The 19,671-nt window shown below is 39.0% G+C and overlaps 1 protein-coding gene across 7 annotated transcripts in view; it reads right to left on the bottom strand.

The window, feature by feature from the left end:
• The window catches only part of CENPJ (centromere protein J), a 61,983-nt gene that overhangs the window by 36,420 nt on the left and 5,892 nt on the right, over positions 1-19,671 (bottom strand). For 4 of the 7 annotated variants that reach the window (XR_005989344.1, XR_005989345.1, XM_041765437.1 and 1 more), the window contains exons 1-4: positions 15,144-15,249; positions 9,382-9,891; positions 8,715-8,838; positions 1,832-2,131 (exon numbers count right to left, since the gene is read on the bottom strand). Coding sequence is in view for 5 of the 7 variants with exons in the window: in XM_041765437.1 (XP_041621371.1) it covers positions 1,832-2,131; positions 8,715-8,838; positions 9,382-9,825 (868 nt within the window). In the remaining 2 variants the exon portion in view is untranslated. Of the gene's footprint in view, positions 1-1,831; positions 2,132-8,714; positions 8,839-9,381; positions 9,892-14,900; positions 15,018-15,143; positions 15,250-19,671 lie in introns of those variants that run through there. The other 3 variants (XM_041765439.1, XM_041765440.1, XM_041765441.1) reach the window with 3 other exon arrangements.

The raw sequence follows: 19,671 nt of genomic DNA on the forward strand, positions 1-19,671 counted from the left end.
AGTTTACCTCTCTCCCACTCTCTCTGTCCTTCCCTCCACTCCTTCACCCATACTCTCTCTCTCTGAAATAAATCAATCTTAAAAAAAAAAAAAAGTAATATATGCCAAAGATTTTAGAACACTCAAGGATTTCTTTAATATGAGAAAAATAAACTATAAAACCCTAATTAAAACATGACACTCTCCAAAAGGTTAATGGTGTGAAAGTGTGGGCTTTTCTAAATTAAAAATGACTACAGAGCCCTAACAACAAAATGTAATAGATGAATTTGACTGGAACTTATTAAAAAAAACCTTTAAAAGATATTTTTGGAATAATAGGAATTCTAAAATGGATTTGAGTATTACAGAATAGTATTGGGGCTGTACAGAAGGATGTTCTAATTTTTTACTTGATGCATGCTGAAATATTTAAAATGATATAATGTCTGCATGTTACTTGCAATGAAATGACTGAGCAAATTACATACAAATGTAGACAGAGATACAGCGGTAGGTATAAATATATATACACAATACAAATATATATAGAAAGTAAATATGACAAAATATTAACTGTTGAATCAAGGTCTACTGCTAATCATTGCAGTGGACTTTTAAGTTTTCCGGATGATCATCATTTTCCAAAATAAAAGATTAAGAGAGTATACTGTTTAAAAATATTTTAAAGGCATCAGATCTTCCATTCTAAGGAACTATTCTAAATTAGAAATAAACTATTATGCACAAAGGTGCCCAATCCTAAGTATAAGTAGTAAGTGTAGACACCTTGTCATATGTATATTTTTTTATTACTCCAAAGAACATATTCATGAAAACACCATTAAAATTGAAAATTAAATTTAAATTCAAAATATGGAGAAACAACTCAGCCCTACTGCAGAGAATATTAAATACTGGTACATTATTTGACGACTAGCATAATGATGACAACCATTAATATTATGGTTAGGGGGCAGCCTGGGTGGCTCAGCGGTTTAGCGCTGCTTTCAGCCCAGGGCCTGATCCTGCATACCCAGGATCGAGTCCCACGTCAGGGTCCCGGCATGGAGCCTGCTTCTCCCTCTGCCTGTGTCTCTGCCTCTCTCAGTCTCTCATGAATAAATAAATAAAATCTTAAAAAAAAAAAATTATGGTTATGAAGACTACAGAACGTACCATAACCATTTTCCATTTTCCATGTTGAGAGGGCAAAGAACACAATTATATAATATTCCACAGTTACAAAATGTAAAAAAAAAAAAAAAAAAAAAAAAGTGGAGGGGGGAGTAGGGCATAGAAAAAGGAGTTAAAAAAAAAAAAAAAGACCAGAAGCAAATGCCCTGAGAGCTCCATGAGTTCAGATCATCAGACACTGCCAGTACTCTGGCAGGAACATGCTAGGTGCTGGGATTACAGAGATGCAGTGAGGACAAATGGAATGTCCGGGGTTGGAGGGGATTTCTTTTCTGAATAATTAACTGCCATCACGAACCTATTTCCTACATTTCACATCTTCTATCATGTCCTCCCACCACCATCACCATGCACATTTTAAATTAACCTCAAACTATTTCTAAGCTCTCAAATTAAAATGGCATACAAGGAACTCACTACCTTGAAGACCCTGCACTATCCTGTGAGGTATGAAGTCAGCATGAGTACTGCAATTGTTCTTAGAAAGTCACAAATTCTATGTCCAGCTCTATATCCAATCCAGGATCAGTGACTGTGCAACATGTAGGGGCTCAGAATTAAAGACACAGGGGACAAGAAAAAAATGCAGAAAGGACTTATCTTAGCACACCTTGATAACACTGCTAATTAGATACAGAAGAGAGAAATAACTCACCTCTAGAATGGTTATGGTTTTCTTCCTTCAGATCGTTTTTTTTCACAAGTGCTTCTTGATACTGTGCCTCACAAAACAAACTGAGAGAAGCACCACTTTTTGAAGTTAAGACAAAATCTGGATGAGTAGTTCTACAGAAGTTGTTTTGTTCATCAGCTAAAACACTGGAAGTGTGTATTTTTTCTTGGGTTTGATTCTGATGGATATATGATGATAAGAAGGGGATGTTTTTCTCTAGGGTGGTTGGACTTCCTGGAGATCTGTACTTCTGGCTCTGATCATCAGGCAGTAGGGTTAAACCTTGCAATTAAAAAAATTATTAAAACTATTAACTTTCTAGGATATTTTCTTTTCTGTTAGTGATGCCTACTCACCAGGTTTTCTCCAAAGTGAAAAAAGTGTTTTTCTTCTTTATTAGGAAACACTCTCCAACAAATTAATGACATTTTAAAAGTCTAAAAATGACTCTTGCATAATTTTAGTTAAGGGTATTTTTATACTACAATTCATGTGCAGACAGAGGATACCTGGCAGAGCTGCAGTACTGCAAATTCTGGAAGGCATCATTCATGTTCCATCTATAAGAAACACTGCTGGAATTGCCAACTCTGAAACCCCACGACAAACACAGAGAGCACCAATGCAGATGGCTACAAATGATCTGAATAGTTCCTAATGACAACTGCCCTGTGTCACAGCCTTGAAAAACAACTTTCCTCTAGATTACTGTTAACATTTTGGTATCTTCAGGTGTAGAATTATGGATGACTTTTCTGTTTTGTACATTTCTGTAGTTTCTAAATTTCCTGTATTACTTCTAGACTGTTTTTTTTTTTTTAGTCTCTGCTTTTGAAATAAACACAGAGATTCTTCTTCTATGTATCTCTAATTTCTTTTTTTTTAATATATCTCTAATTTCTAATTCTTGAACGGAAGATGGCAAATCTCCATCCTACCTGCTGTACCATCCCCTTGAAATCCTGCCACTATACCTCTCTTATCCTAGAATGTCTCAACAAATTTTAGAAGTGAGGGCAACCTGGCTGGCTCAGGCAGTAGAGCATGTGACTCTTGCTCTCAGGATTGGGAGTTCAACCCCACATTGATTGTAGATATTACTTAAAAATAAAACCTTTAGCAGCGCCTGGATGGCTCATACCCATCTGCCTCACCTCCAGCCCACAAATAAAACTGGAAATCAGGTAGGTCCTGATTATCAGGTTTGACCTCCTTTCCTTTACAATAATACTCTCCCTATCCAAATATTTTTGACTAATAGTCATCCCACTTCAGACTGAAGATGGCTTTGATAAAAGTGCAATAGCCCAAAGTAGCAGTTCTCAAACTGTATGGTCTGCAAACCCCTGAAGGTCTCTAAGATTCTTTCACAGCATCTACCAGGTCAAATCTATTTTCATAAAATATAAAGATAGTATTTGCCTTTTTCACTTTGCCAACACATGCACTGATAGGCAAGAACAAAATGGAAGTTCCTGGTGTCTTCACTCAAAAGCAGGACAGCAGCACCCAACTGTGCTAGCAGTCACTGTGTGAGTCACCACCAGGCACTTGCAGTTAAAAACAAAGAAAGAAAAGAAAAAACAGTTTTCCTTAAGAATGTCCTAGGTAAAGTTACAAAAATTATTAATTTTTTAATTGAATTTTAACTGTTGAGTACACATCTTTTGAACATTGTATTGGACAAAACAAAAAGTATACATAAATCACTTCTGCTACAAACCAAGACATGGCTGTGTCATTTTTTGAGTTCTAAGCTCAACTAACAACTTCTCTCAAAGATCATTTTTACTTGAAACTTGGTACTTGGCAGATAAATATTTCCACAAAAATGAAACAAGTGAGCTAGTTACTTCAAGGAAAATAACTGACAGTATTTGTTAAGAACGGTAAAATTTGAACTTTCAAGTACAAATGAGAACTCATTAAATATGTCTACCACTATGGGCTTAACAGCTTCATAATACTTCAGGCCTTTTATGATGAGATCTGTAGTGTACTAATGGATATACTTTTTTTGATATTACAGTATTTTAAAGACCCAAATAACTCAGTGAACCACTATTTTCCAAGTAACCAAAGCACAATTTTATCAGATCATGCATGATAAAAGAGTCATTCAAAATGCCAAGATAAAAAAAAAAAAAGCCAAGATATTCAATGTATTTTATGTAACAGAGTATAAAAAAGTGCGTTAGTATTGTTTCAGACTCTATACTGTGAATCACCACTAAAAAACGGCCACTTGTTAGATTTGGGTGTACCATCAAAGAAATAACCACAAGTACCTGAAAAGGCTATTACAGTACTCCTCTTTCCTTTTTCCAATTAAACACCCATGTGAAGCTGAATTTTTTTTCACATACTTCAAGCAAAACAATATAACTTAAGAGGTTGAACACAGAAGCAGATAGAAGCTGAGCTCTTTTAAGACCGAAGTTAAAAAGAGATTTTCAAAAATATAAAACTCTGCCATTCTTCTAATTTTTTAGAGAAGCCTTTTCATTAAAAAATGTTAACCAAAGAGGTAAAGGATCTATACCCTAAAAACTACAGAACACTTCTGAAAGAAACTGGGAACACAAAGAGATGGAAAAATATTCCATGCTCATGGACTGGAAGAATTGATATTGGGAAAATGTCAATGTTACCAGGTTAATTTACACATTTAATGCAATCCCTATCAAAATACCATGGACTTTCTTCAGAGAGTTGGAACAAATCATCTTAAAATTTGTGTGGAATTAGAAAAGACCCCGAATAGCCTGGGTAATATTAAAAAAGAAAACCAGAGCTGGGGGCATCAAATGCCAGATTTCAGGTTGTACTACAAAGCTGTGGTCATCAAGACAGTGTGGTACTGGCACAAAAACAGACACATAGATCAATGGAACAGAATAGAGAATCCAGAAGTGGACCCTCAGCTCTACGGTCAACTAATATTCAACAAAGCAGGAAAAACTATCTACTGGAAAAAAAAGACAGTCTTTTCAATAAATGGTGCTGGGAAAATTAGACATCCACATGGCAGAAGAATGAAACTAGACCATTCTCTTACACCATACACAAAGATAAACTCAAAATGGATGAAAGCTCTAAATGTGAGACAAGAATCCATCAAAATCCTAGAGGAGGACACAGGCAACACCCTTTTTGAACTTGGCCACAGCAACTTCTTGCAAGATACATCTATGAAGGCAAGGGAAACAAAAGCAAAAATGTATTGGGACTTCATCAAGATAAAAAGCTTCTGCAAAGCAAAATAGTTAACAAAACTAAAAGACAACCTACAGAATGGGAGACGATATTTGCAAATGACATATCAGTAAAGGGCTAGTATCCAAGATCTATAAAGAACTTATTAAATTCAACATCCAAGAAACACACAATCCAATCATGAAATGGGCAAAAGACAGGAACAGAAATTTCACAGAGGAAGACATAGACATGGCCAACAAGCACATGAGGAAATGCTCTACATCACTGGCCATCAGGGAAATACAAATCAAAACCACAATGAGATACCACCTCACACCAGTGAGAATGGGGAAAATTAACAAGGCAGGAAACAACAAATGTTGGAGAGGATGTGGAGAAAGGGGAACCCTCCTGCACTGTTGCTGGGAATGTGAACTGTTACAGCCACTCTGGAAAACTGTGTGGAGGTTTTTCAAAGAGTTAAAAATAGATCTGCCCTATGACCCAGCAATTGCACTGCTGGGGATTTACCCCAAAGATACAGATACAGTGAAACGCTGGAACACCTGCATGCACCCCAATGTTTATAGCAGCAATGTCCACAATAGCCAAACTGTGGAAGAAGCCTCAGTGTCCATCGAAAGATGAATGGATAAAGATGTGGTTTATGTATACAATGGAATATTACTCAGCCATTAGAAACGACAAATACCCACCATTGCTTCGACGTGGATGGAACTGGAGGGTATTATGCTGAGTGAAATAAGTCAATCGGAGAAGGACAAACATTATATGGTCTCATTCATTTGGGGAATATAAAAAATAGTGAAAGGGAATAAAGGGGAAAGGAGAAAAAATAAGTGGGAAATATCAGAAAGGGAGACAGAAGATGAAAGACTCCTAACTCTGGGAAACGAACATTATATGGTCTCATTCATTTGGGGAATATAAAAAATAGTGAAAGGGAATAAAGGGGAAAGGAGAAAAAATAAGTGGGAAATATCAGAAAGGGAGACAGAAGATGAAAGACTCCTAACTCTGGGAAACGAACTAGGGGTGGTGGAAGGGGAGGTGGGCGGGGGGTGGGGGTGACTGGGTGGCGGGCACTGAGGTGGACACTTGACAGGATGAGCACTGGGTGTTATTCTGTATGTTGACAAATTGAACACCAATAAAAAATTTATTAAAAAAATAAAATAAATAAAAAATAGTGAAGGGAATAAAGGGAAAGGAGAAAAAATTAGTGAAAATATCAGTGAGGGTGACAAAACATGAAAGACACCTAACTCTGGCAAACGAGCAAGGGGTAGTGGAAAGGGAGGTGGGCAGAGGGTTGGGGTGACTGGGTGATGGGCACTGAGGGGGGCACTTGGCGGGATGAGCACTGGGTGTTATGGTATATATTGGCAAATTGAATTCCAATAAAAAAAATTGAAGAAAAAAAAAAAAAGTTAGCTATGGCGGCCCAGGTGGCTCAGCAGTTTAGCGCCGCCTTCAGCCCAGGGCATGATCCTGGAGTCCAGGGATTGAGTCCCACATCGGGCTCCCTGCAGAGAGCCTGCTTCTCCCTCTGCCCCTCTCTCTCTCTGAATAAATAAATAAAATCATGAATAAATAAATAAAATCTTTAAAAATGTTAAGAATAAATAAATGAATAAATAAATAAAATCTTTAAAAAAATGTTCATGAATAAATAAATAAAATCTTAAAAATGTTATGAAAAACTCCTAACTCTGGGAAACGAGGTAGGGGTGGCGGAAAGGGTGGTGGGCAGGGGGTGGGGGTGACTGGGTGACAGGCACTGAGGTGGGCACTTGACGGGATGAGCACTGGGTGTTATTCTATATGTTGGTAAATTGAACACCAATAAAAAATAAATTTATAAGATTAAAAAAATAATAAAATACAATTAAAAATAAAAAAAAAATGTTAGCTATGGAGTGCCTGGGTGGCTCAGTAGTTGAGCATCTGCCTTTGGCTCAGGTAGTGATCCCAGGTTCCTGGGATAGAGTCCCGCAGTGCTCAGCAGGGAGTCTGCTTCTCCCTCTCCCTCTGTCTGCCACTCCCCCTGCTTGTGCTGTCTCTGCCAAATAAATAAAATCTTAAAAAAAAAAAATGTTAGTTATGATAACATGTAACTGGTTATTATTTTAAGTGAATTAGTTCTTAAATTTCTCTATTTTAATTTCTGATACAGTAAATATCAACAGCTATAACCCATATAACAAATGCTCTCTGGGGTCCTCAGTAATATAAGAGTATTAAGTGGTCCTGAGACCAAACTATGAAAACCATTGCCCTAAAAGCAATGTTCTATAACTGATTAGGGTTAGTTGTTATATTAAGAACATTGAAATCTGCTTTCTTATTGCTCTACCATAGTGCTATATCTATCACAGGTTGTTATTTAAATGATCCTGATTATCCTCTTTATGTATTACATAAAGGAACCCTGAACCATTCAACTAGTTCAAGACACACACTATGTTCTCTATATTTGCTTAGATAAACATCCTATTCTCTAAACCATTCTTCATTTGGTACATCTCTCATTACTACTACTACTACCAATCCCCAAATCCCATCCAGCTACACTTCACACACTCCTCTGCCAATGTCTTTTCTTCTCTGTATTCTCAATTCCCAGTGCAACCTCTGAACAGAACAGGCACTTTTCCTAAATCAGTAGTGTGTCTCTTAAAGGTTGCCCTGAGAAGCAAACACACTGCTCCAGATCTAAACTGTGGGACACAATCTATTAGTAATTTTATCATCAGAATCACAACTGGCATTTTTTTTAATGACCAAGAATAGGATAAAATAAATAGAAAATATCCTTGCTACAAGCCAGGCTCACCAATAAGGACTGATTTATGAAATTTCTTTGAAATTATGAGTTTAAATGTTTTTGTTATAATGTGGGATGGTCAAACAACTTTTAAAACCACTGTTCTAGATCACATTCAACAGGTTTATTTTCTCCTGATAATCCTGTCATTCTTTCTTGTAATTGATCTAGCATACAACAAATCAATTCTGTCATCTACCACCATAGAAAACATCTTTGGTGTGGTTCTTCTGCTCAGCAGAGTGGCTTCTATACATATATATATTTTTTTAATTTATTTATGATAGTCACAGAGAGAGAGAGAGAGAGAGAGAGGCAGAGACACAGGCAGAGGGAGAAGCAGGCTCCATGCACCGGGAGCCCGACGTGGGATTCGATCCCGGGTCTCCAGGATCGCACCCTGGGCCAAAGGCAGGCGCCAAACCGCTGCGCCACCCAGGGATCCCCTTCTATACATATTTAATTTTATGACCCCAAGGAGTTTTTTATTCTTCAGGCAAAGATTGTAAGCCAGGAACTCTGGGCCAAATTTGGCTGTAGATCTTTTATGCTGCTACGTCTTCTTAAAATTTTAATATAAATAAATATGAATGCCTTTAAGCAGGACACACATGCTCCAGAATGGCATAGTTCCCACTTATCTCAATTATACAACACGACCACTATTTCACAATTCTCTACAAGGCCCCTAAAAAAACTGGAATTTACAGTATATGATAGAGAAATGGTAGTAATAACCTGCCAAACAACTAAAGGTGAGAAATGTATGTAACTGTCCCCTGTTGTACTTAGTGAAGGCTCTAACTAAGCAAAAAATACCTGGGAGTGTGTGTTGCCCAGACACCATAGTAAGCAGCTTCTCTTGTTCTTCCATGAGTCTTTGTAGTTGCTCTAACTGCTGCCTCTTCAGCTGTTCCTGCTTCTTCTGTTGTACTTCTTTCAGCTTTTCAAACATAAAATTAATTTGATTAAACTCACTTTATATTTCTTTATGGATCTTTGCTCCTTATATTTATGTTAATCCCTCTACTCTTCCTTTTCATATCATCTCTGATAAAGAGTTTCAAAGAGAGATTACTAAGTAACTACATCTGCTACCAAAACTCCAAAATGCTATTTCTTATGAAGGAAACCGTATCGACTGTCCCAATTAAGAAACAGAAAAAAATCATTTGAATCCAAGGATTCTTAAAATAGGAAGGTATCCATACATTTATGATCAATTTTGTCCCCCTAATATTTGATCAACCATTTCTAATTTAGTTTTTACCAAATAAAACAGAAACTTAAAGACGTTGTGACCTCAAGTGTTATATCTTACATATCAAACCTGTGATAATGTTCACATTAGACAAAAGGCAACATTTAGTATTTTGAGGATTTTACAGTAAAGGGGAAGAAATAAGAGGCTCTGAACAGGTAACTTTTCATCATCAACAGAAACTTGAAATAACACAAATACATATTAGGCTGAATCTTGTTGTACCTGTTCAAGCTTTTTAAAAAGTGGGTCTTTATAGGCCACTTCTTTGCATTCACTCGAAAGATCTGAGATAAAGTCATTTTTGTTGTCTTCCCAGTGTCCAGGAGCATCTTGACATGCCACTATTTGTGGTCCTTCTTTAGTTAAAGGAAATACTGTATGTGTTTCAGGTTTATCTGACTGTAGTTTATAAGGGCTGTTAGACTCCAACTTCTGTTCTTCATGAAGTGAATCTTCTTCACTTATAAAGCTGAAGCTATTTGAAAAACGTGAAGCTTTAACAGGAAAGCTGGTAGAAATATTCACATTTGCTCGCTTTTCTTCATCTGCTTCCAAAATAGGAAATCCACGATTTAATATGACCCCAGCCCGAGAAGGATTGGTCATCCACTGGGTTAAGAAGCTCTGCCCACTGTTTAACTCGGAAGAGGTTGGCATCAGGAACATTTTAGTTCAATGACACTATTATATTTAAATAATGTAAAAGCTAGAAGAGCTATTAATTTCCAAAACCTGTAGAAAGAAGATTCCAACAAAAAGCAATGGTTAAAGCTATTCTATGAAAACTTGAACTAGCACAAAAATCTACTGAATATTTCAAATACAAAGACTGCAACCAGTTAGGCATTAAGCTATGTGGTTTCTTTTAAGTCTTAAAAACATCCAAATTGAGTGAATCAAAAACCCAAGTTCCCTTCTAATCATTTGATTACTGATGATTTTATATAAGTACTAAATCAGTTGACCTAACACTCTGGGAGTTAAAGTACCTTCTAAGTTGTTCGATTACCAAAAGCCACAATCACTATCAAATGTTACCCATATTAAACACTTCCATGCTTTGGGCCCTAGTCCAACATGGCTTCTTTGTCCAACTGGGGAACCCATGTTTTCTCTAGTTACAAAGGTCACCACCGTCCCCACGGCTTCACTGGCACGGTTTCTCACTTTGTCTTACTGCCTCATTCCCCTTCTAACCCGTTGCCCACCAAGCAGTCCCTCATCTGTATTCCCAGAGGTCTCTGACATCACTATTTTGGCATTCATCTCAGTATTAGTGGTACTTTGCTTTTGTGTTTATAATCTACCAAGCTGTCAGTTCTTTGAAGATACAGTCACCTGCATTTTCATCTATGCCTAGCACCATCCATTCCTGACAAACAGAAGAAATTTTATAAATGTTTGTTAATATTAAGTTATAATTAAATCAGAACTAAGGTTGTATTATTGAAAATAAATTCAGTATTTTAAAGTATTTGTGCTCATTCAATGTTCAACAGTAAAAATTACATTGGTTCATATCATAAGACAACTACTCTCTATGAATCACACCCTAAAATAACCAAATTCCTAGTGTAAGTCAGTCACTGTGCAATAAACTTAAATGGCCACCACACAGAAGATAAGCTCTTCCTCCTCTGTATGACTGATTTTACTCAATGAATATTCACTGAGTTCTTACTTTGTGCCAGGTATTATTTTAGTCACTAGGCATATAGCAGTTAGTAAGTCAGAATCTAGTGGAGAAAATACATGCATATAAAAGTAGATTATACAGTATGTTATACAGTAATAACTGTTAAGGAGTTAAAACTACGTGGGGGAAGGAGATTTGCAAGTCCAGATAAGGTAGACAGGGAGCCCTCCTTTAGGAGATAAACTTAAAGACCTGGTGGAGGAAGGACAAGGAGCAGCTATGAGAGGCAGAGTAGACCCAGCCTTCACATTGAAAACCTTCATTTGCAGGATGCCCCTACCTATTCTTACAGCCCCATTACCGCCAACTACCTTGAATTCTTCAGCATTTATCTCTTTATGTGTTTAAACTTATTTACATCAGTCACCATGAGAAGGACCTGGCTCCTAAGCCACCCTTTACCTTTACCTCTAATACTCTGATGTCCATGTACATGCCTATTCCATCTCCATCCCTAAAGTCCATCACTAGCAAAATCTCCTATTATCGTCAACCTCATCTCAACTTCCTGAGAACACTTCTTCCGACAGAGCCCATACTCTATACCATGGGCCTGGAAGTAGATATGTGTTTTCCTTATTGCCCTTTTTTGCTTCTAGATGATTCTCCTTCCCCCACCATAAACACCAACAAATTTTGAACCTCATATGATCTAACTATATCATCTACTAGTTCTCCTTTATCATCTACCAAAACTCCATAGGTCACCAGGGTCCTCCCCTTCATTCCTTAAAATTTTCTGGCTGAGCAAATGGAAGAACAATGTTGCCATTAACCGAAATGGAAAAAACTGGGGATGAAACAGGTTTGGGGGAATGAAAGATCAAGAGTTGAATTTCAGACATTTTAAGACATTCCAGTCACCACCATATAGGCAGCGGGACACACAAGAATGGGATTCATGGATGAAGCCAATGGTGTGCAGTATAAATATGAGTATCCTTAGGATACAGAAGATAGTTAAAGCCTTGACACTGGGTGAGGTCATTAAGTGACTAAGGGTAGACAAAAGAGACGATGCAGAAAGTACAGCGGTCCTTGAGGCTAAGTGAAAAAAATGTTTTAAGGAAGAAAGAGATGTGTTAAATGCTGTTAAGAGATGAAGGGTGAGGAGAACTGAGAACAGACTATGGAATTGAGCAAAGTAAAGGTCATGATAACTTCAATGAGAGCAGCCTGGGGGAAGAGGAAGGCTGCAAAAGCTTGAATGGAGGGAATACATATAGCAATGAGAAACTGAGGACAACTAACTCTTTCCAGGAGTTTTGTTATAAAGGGAAGGAAATAGGGATCCCTGGGTGCAGTGGTTTGGCGCCTGCCTTTGGCCCAGGGCATGATCCTGGAGACCCGGGATCAAATCCCACATCGGGCTCCCGGTGCATGGAGCCTGCTTCTCCCTCTGCCTGTGTCTCTGCCCCCCCGCCCCTCTCTCTCTGACTATCATAAATGAATAAAAAAATAAAATATAAAAAAAAATTTATAAAGGGAAGGAAATAAATATGACAGTAGCTGAACAGGGAAGCACGGTGAAGAAAGATTTTTTAAGACAAGAGAAATAAAAGCATGTCTGTAGGTTGAGAAGGATGGAGAAAGGAAAGAATTACTATAACCATGTCTTTAAGGGGAGAAATGAGAAAGAACCAAGACAGTGTCATTCGCCTGTAAATTGTTTTAAATACTTGAGCCTTTTTCTTGGTGGGGGGTGGGGAGGGTGCGAAGACAAGATGAAGAAAAAGCCTTACATTTCCATTTCTTCATTGGGTGGATTGGATGCTTACAGGGTTTTTCTTGTAACATTTATTAGTGCTGCTTACATCACTGAACAACAACAACAAAAATAATAATGGAGTAGCTGTTGCCCTTCTCCGGTTGTGTGTACAGTACGTGTGGAATAAAAAAAGGGAACTATTTTCACAAGCTGTTCTTTGTTTCATAATTGGATCCACCAAGCCCGTAGCTACCCCTGTTGCACTGAGCTTGCCAGTGGGACTGTCAGGAGCGTCCTGTGATACACTTTGTTGGTTGTTGTTGCAGAAGACTGAACTGTTTTTGGAATATTTAACAATTACATAAACAGAGTCAAGTGTTTTCCAATGTGATTGTCCGGTTTTTATGGCCTTGCTGTGTACTTTCCCTCTTTTTGACAGTAAACTTCTGCCTATGGCTTACAGTTTGACATTTAATTTATTAATTATTATTAATTTATTTAATTTATCTATTTATTTAACTAAGTTTGACATATTAATTTATTACAGTTTGAACTTCCTTCCCGCTGGGGGGAAGACTTCATGTTGTTTATTGCCAGTTTTTTGTTTACTTTTCAGGTTTGTACAAGGTTTAATAATAAAAACAAAGTTTTTTGGCTAAAAAAACAAAAACAAAAACAAACAAAAAAAAGTGTCATTTTATTAAAACTGGATTTAATGGAATTTTAAAACAAGAGACTGCTGATTCCCTTGTTGCTTTGCTGCGTATAATGGCATACATAACTGTGCTCCATTTTCTGAAGTAGAATCCTGAAATAGTGTCATAGGTACAGTTGTTAAAACTGTTCAATTCGTATATGCAAATACTATGAATCATCAGTTTGTAGAACTGCTCAGAGAAAAACATGACGAAAGGAATGCTCGCAAAACTATTCAATAAACAAAGACCAAAGTGACAGTGTGACTTTTCTCACTGATATCCCAGTCTGAGAACCACAGCTGTTCACTTATTTTTAAAAACCGCTACTACAAAAAACATGGATGAGTAATGTTGAGCCCAAGTCTCAACAAATTCATACTGTCTCCATTTAATATGAAGTTCAAGAATAGGCGAAATAAATTTATAAGAACAGAAGTCAGACTCATGGTTATCTAGCTTGCTGGGGTTAGCACTGACTGAGAAGAGGCTTCTGCCCTCAGGATTGATAGGGAGTGTTATTATCTTTACCTGCTGGTGATTACACCGTGGTATACACTTGGGTAGTACACTTAAGATCAGGGCAGTTTACTGAATATCTCTTTTTGCTGAATAATTTTTAAAAGTCTGTTCTCAGCAAATTAATTCTAATTATTTTTGAGTTGAAACCCTGTCTAAAAGGTAACAACTTTTCACCAAAATCAACCTAGTAATGTATGTTAAATTCAAAAGACTTCAGCAGGAAAATTTGAAATCCAGATTTAGGAAGGACACAAGCTACAAGGTTATCTTGTGACATCAAAAACTAGACAAGTTCCCTACTAGACTAAAAAGTGCAAGTATGGTTGTGTTGCAGCACTCAAGACATCTTCATCTTAAAACAAACCACTTAAAAACAAGCAGCTCTATTCCTTCAATTTCATGAATATGATTCTCAAAGTGTATTTACTGTCAGCATGAAGAATAAAAATACTGTTTCACTTTAACCTGCTACTTATTAATATTAAGGCCTTGCTAACGGGAACACATATATACAGTAAAATGCCTAGAAAGGATTAGTATGCGGACTCGGATTTTTTAGATACGAAGATGTGTGTGAAACAAAGTCACAGCCTCGCTACCCCCAGAGTGCTACGTAAATATTCTTAAAGCAGTCTGGAGGGATTAATGCTCTGCATCCTGGCAGGAAAAAGAGGACACGAGCAATTAATTCCAAGTCACCCTTCGACCGTTTAACTAGCTGGTTTAGGAGATGACTTATCAGTCTCCCAAAACGCAGGTCCTCGAAAACCGCGAATCCACAGTAAACCCTTAAAAGACTGCTCTTGTCTGATGGTCATCGGTGACCGCCGGGCCCGACGACGGAAAGCAACGCCCCTCCGCACTGTGTGCCCGAGCCGGCCGTGTTCCCAGCGTTCCTGAACAGCACACCTCAAGGGCGGCGAGAGCCCCTGAAAGGCAGGCTCCGCACAAACTGCGCCGAAATGGGCCGAACACCGACCTGGCGCTGGCCGCCGCCGCCCTCGTCCCGCCGGAGCCAGCCCTCCCACACACAGCCAGCACACTGGGACGCCATGCTGCAAACACACACCCCCGCGCCCCCCCCCCCCCCCCCCCCCGGCTCCTTCCATCCACAAATTACCGCTCCGCCGTCCCTCGGCCTCTCAGTCCACTCAAACCACAGTAAGAACCACCACTGCACTTATGAATGAGCCGCCACAATCGCCTCCTATGGCTGGAGTCCCGCCCCCAAGGCCGGCTCCGCCCCCGACCCGAGGGCTCCTGGGAAATGTAGTCTCCACCGGCCCCCTCTGCACTTGCGCGCGGGCCCTGGAGGACTCACGCAAACTACCATTCCCAGCTCGGTCGCCGCGGCGGACGTTACCTAAGGGATTCACGGCGAGGCGCCTTCCGCCTGGGCGGCGGGCTTGTGGTTGGAGTCTGCGGGCGGCTGGGCGGGCGGGAAAAACCGTTCCTGGAGCGAACTTCCGTGACGGCGCGGAGCTGTTCCCTGCGCGGCTCCCGCCCCGCCCTGAAGACCGAGGAGCGCGCCTCTGCGAGAAGGCGGTCTCCGTGTTCCTAGGAGAGCAGGGGACGCCGAGACTCAGGGCTGACAGTACGGACCGGCCCTGGCGGCTGTGGCGGGGTCGGACGGCCCCACGCACCTTCAGGCAGACGTAGCCCGGTGAGAATGCGCGCCCCCCTCCTCGTGTGGACGGTACGTGGTCGGGCTCTGCCTGTCCACTACCTGTTTGAACTCCTCGGACACTGCAAGGGCACAGTTCGGGGGCTGTGTCCTTAATCGCCCCACAGAGAAGTGGGGCTGGACGAGGCTCCGCGGCTTACAGATAACTGAAAAGCACTTTCACAGAAATGTGCCCCGCCCCCCCAAAAAATTGCTGTGCTAACTACTTCAAAAATACTTTACCTAAAGGTTTTGAATTTGCTTTTTTAAAAAATTTCCCTTATGAACAAGGAAACCAAAGCCCAAGACTTTCGAGATCACACAACTATTTAAGATGCTTTATGAGGATCCATATGCTCTTCTTCCTTTATATTGTCTTTTGGCTTGAAAAAGCATGCCCAAAAGTTTCATTGCTTCTCTTAAAACCTGTATCTTTTCGGATAGTCACCATATCCTCTATTTCATGCCCGTATTTTACTACTGTATTTTTATTCTAACGTGACATGTAGTACCATACTGGTTGTTGTTAATAAATGAGTCTCCTACCGCACTCAAGTCTTAACCGGTTGTTAAATCAAGGTACTAATATAGAAGTGTTCACCTGTAGCCCAGGTAATTCTCAAAACTGCTCACTAAATGTGAAGGGTCCTCAAAATCCATCACAAGGTAGAAGGGGTAGGAGGGAGGGACTTCCAACTTCTGTTACGCCAGACTATCAAAGATTCAGCCTCATCAGTTGCTCCTATCCTGCTACATCTTCAAGTACTGCTGTAGAGAAAATTAGGCTAAGAGTTCCCATCCCATGGATTTCAACCACAAATCATCCATTCTCATAAAATCCTTTATGCCATCACAGGAGGCAGGAGAGCACTATACTACAATGGTTAAGAGCCCCTGCTCTAGAGTCAGGCAATCCTGATGTCGAATCCTACCTTGGTGACTTACAAAACGCTTTGTAGTCTTTAGCACTCAACAAAATGGGGATGATAACAACAATACCCACCTCATAGAATCGCCAAGAAGATTAAAGATATATAAAAACAGCGTAACACCTGCCTTGTAAAAAATTAAGCAACAGGAGGTGTTTTCACTTTTCAAAAAAACACTTTAATGAGGTATGACTGACATGCAAAAAGCTATACATAGTTCATTTGACAACTTTTGGAGATAAGTATTCACCCATGAAACCATTACCACAATTTATACCATAAACCTATTCATCAAGGTGCTTTCATTTTTGTCATGACTTCAACTGTTGTTGAACTCATTTTGTCTATTAAAGCCCAGCCCTACAGGTCATGTCAAATGGTTTTGAAGACACAAAATAATGCTGTATTATTATCAAATTGTTTGGTAATAATATTATTTTAACATAGTTCATCTGGCTATAAAAGATGTTCAGAGAGTTAACAACTTTCCACTGTTGGGCTGGTGATAGTAGTGACTGCTCTGTTAAGAGAAGACAGAGTTGTAGGCCTGGTCAAAGAATGGTCCCCATGCTAGCATCACCCAGGCTAGAAAGGACGACACAGAGATTCAAGTATCCAGCCTCTAGGCAAAAGCAAGAAAACCTACAGCCCACTTTACCTATGGGGAAGAGAGGGAGCTCTTCACTAAGGCTCCAAACTCAGATTTCTAGAATTTTATCACAGTTAAGTAGTTTCTATCAACCATGTTGGATGCTGGAAGACAGCTTGTTTAAAATCTTGTTTTAGGGACGCGTGGGTGGCCTTCAGCCCAGGGCGTGATCCTGGAGACCCGGGATCGAGTCCCACGTCGGGGCTCCCTGAATGGAGCCTGCTTCTCCCTCTGCCTGTGTCTCTGCCTCTCTCTCTCTCTGTGTGTGTCTCTCATTAATAAATAAAAACTTTTTAAAAAATAAATCCTGTTTTAATAAAGATAAAACTATTGCTGGTGCATTGGACTTGCAGCAAAATATCATGGAAACCTGTAAGTCTAAATAACAAAGGGATTATCACATCCATTACATTCTAGAATGTCTGAGCAATAATGTCGAATACACAAAGAATTCTACCCTGAATCATTGCTATGATCACAGCAGAGCAATACTATACTTGTCACACCTCCTATAGTTACCATCTTCTTGAAAATAATAATTGAGATTTTTATGTAATTGCCTGATAGTTTTCAAAGCAATCTCTAGGTTTTTATTACATTTTTTTTTTAAAGATTTCTTTATCGGGCAGCCCCAGTGGTCAAGCGGTTTAGTACTGCCTTCAGCCTGGGGTGAGATCCGGGATAGAGTCCCACATCGGACTCCCTGCATGGAGCCTGCTTCTCCCTCTGCCTGTGTCTCTGCCGCTCACTCTCTCTCTCTCTCTCTCTCTCTCTCTCTCTCTGCCTCTCATGAATAAATAAAATCTAAGAAAAAAAAAAAAGATTTCTTTGTCAAGGCACTTGGGTAGCTCAGTAGCTCAGTTACTTGAGCCTCTGCCTTCAGGTCAGGTATGGTTTCAGGATCCTGGTATCAAGCCCTATGTTTAGCTCCCTGTACTGTGGGAACTCTGCTTCTCCCTCTCAACTCTGCCTCCCCCTGCCCCCATTCATTCTGTCTTTCAAATAAATAAGACGAAAAAAAACCAAACAAATAAATAAGACGCTTTTTTAAAAAAAGAGATTTACTTGAGAGAGAGCACAAGTAGGGAGAGGGGCAGTGGGAAAGGGAGTATGCTTAAGCCTACTCCCCACAGAGCACAGAGCCCAAAGCAGGGCTTGATCCCTGGACCCCAAGATCATGACCTGAAGCAAAATCAAGAGTCAGCTGCTTAACCAACCAAGCCACTCAGGCACCCCTGCTTTTATTACACATCTTTATTTTTTTTTAAGATATTTATTTATTTATTTATTTATTTATTTATTTATTTATTTATTTATTTATTCATGATAGAGAGAGAAGCAGAGACACAGGCAGAGGGAGAAGCAGGCTCCATGCAGGGAGCCTGATATGGGACTCGATCCTGGAACTCCAGGATCATGCCCCGGGCCAAAGGCAGGCGCTGAACCACTGAGCCACCCAGGGATCCCTATTACACATTTTTAAACCAGCCCATTTACTTTCCACAAATATGAAAATTACCAGTTTGCATATCCTAGTATCCATATCCAAAATAGTGAGTAGTTCCTATGTGTCAGGCACATTCTTTTTTGAATGTTTCATAGAATTTACCAGTGAAGCAAGCTGATTCTGGGCTTTTCTTCATTGGGTGGCTTTTGATTACTAACTCAATCAATATATTTATTCATATTTTCTATTTCTTCCTAAGCAAATAGTAGTAGTTTGTGTTTCTAGGAGTTTCTCCATTTCATCTAGGTTATCTAATTTGTTGATGTATGATTGTTCATAGATTATCTTATAAACCTTATTTCTAGAAGACCAGTAATAATGACCCCCGCTTACATTTCTGATTTTATCAATTTGAGCCTTTCCTCTTTTATCTTTGTCAGTCTATCTAAAATTTTGTCAGTTTTGTTGATCTTTTCAAAAACCAACTTTTGATTTCATTAATTCTACTTTTCAATTCACTATTTCATATACCTCTGCTCTAATCATTATTATTTCCTTATGCTGGCTTTGAGTTTAATTTATTCTTCTTTTTCTAGTCCTTTGGGGTGTAATTTGAGTTAATTTGGGATCTTCCTTCTTTTTTAATATAGACATTGACCAGTTATAAATTTCCTCTGAGCAGTTTCATTGCATCACCTAGGTTTTGGTATAATGTGTTTTTGTTTTAATTTATCTCAAAGTATTTTCTGATTATCCTTGTGATTTTTTTTCTTTGACCCACAGGTTAAGTGGGTTTTGTTTAATTTCCACATATTTGCTATTTTTCCAGTTTTTCTCTGTCACGGACTTCTAGCTTTATTCCCCTGAGGTCAGAGAAAGTACTTTGTATGATTTCAATTATTTAAATTTACTGAAAATTCGTGATATATGGTCTACCCTATAGTACTTTCATGTTCACTTAAAAGAATTAAGTGAACATGTGTTATGCAATTATTATATGTTCTATATTTGTCTTTTAGTTCTTATTGATTTATAGTATCTATTTCTTTATTAATATTATTTCTAGTTCTATCAAATATTGAAATTGGATATTGAAGTCTCCAGCTATTATTGTAGAACTAATCTTATTTCCTCCTTCAATTCTGTCAATGTTTGCTTCAGATTGATCCCTGGACCCCAAGTTCTGCTTGTTAGATGTGTATA

This window comes from Vulpes lagopus, chromosome 8 (assembly GCF_018345385.1).
Source record: "Vulpes lagopus strain Blue_001 chromosome 8, ASM1834538v1, whole genome shotgun sequence".
NCBI classification, from domain to species: Eukaryota; Metazoa; Chordata; class Mammalia; order Carnivora; family Canidae; genus Vulpes; species Vulpes lagopus.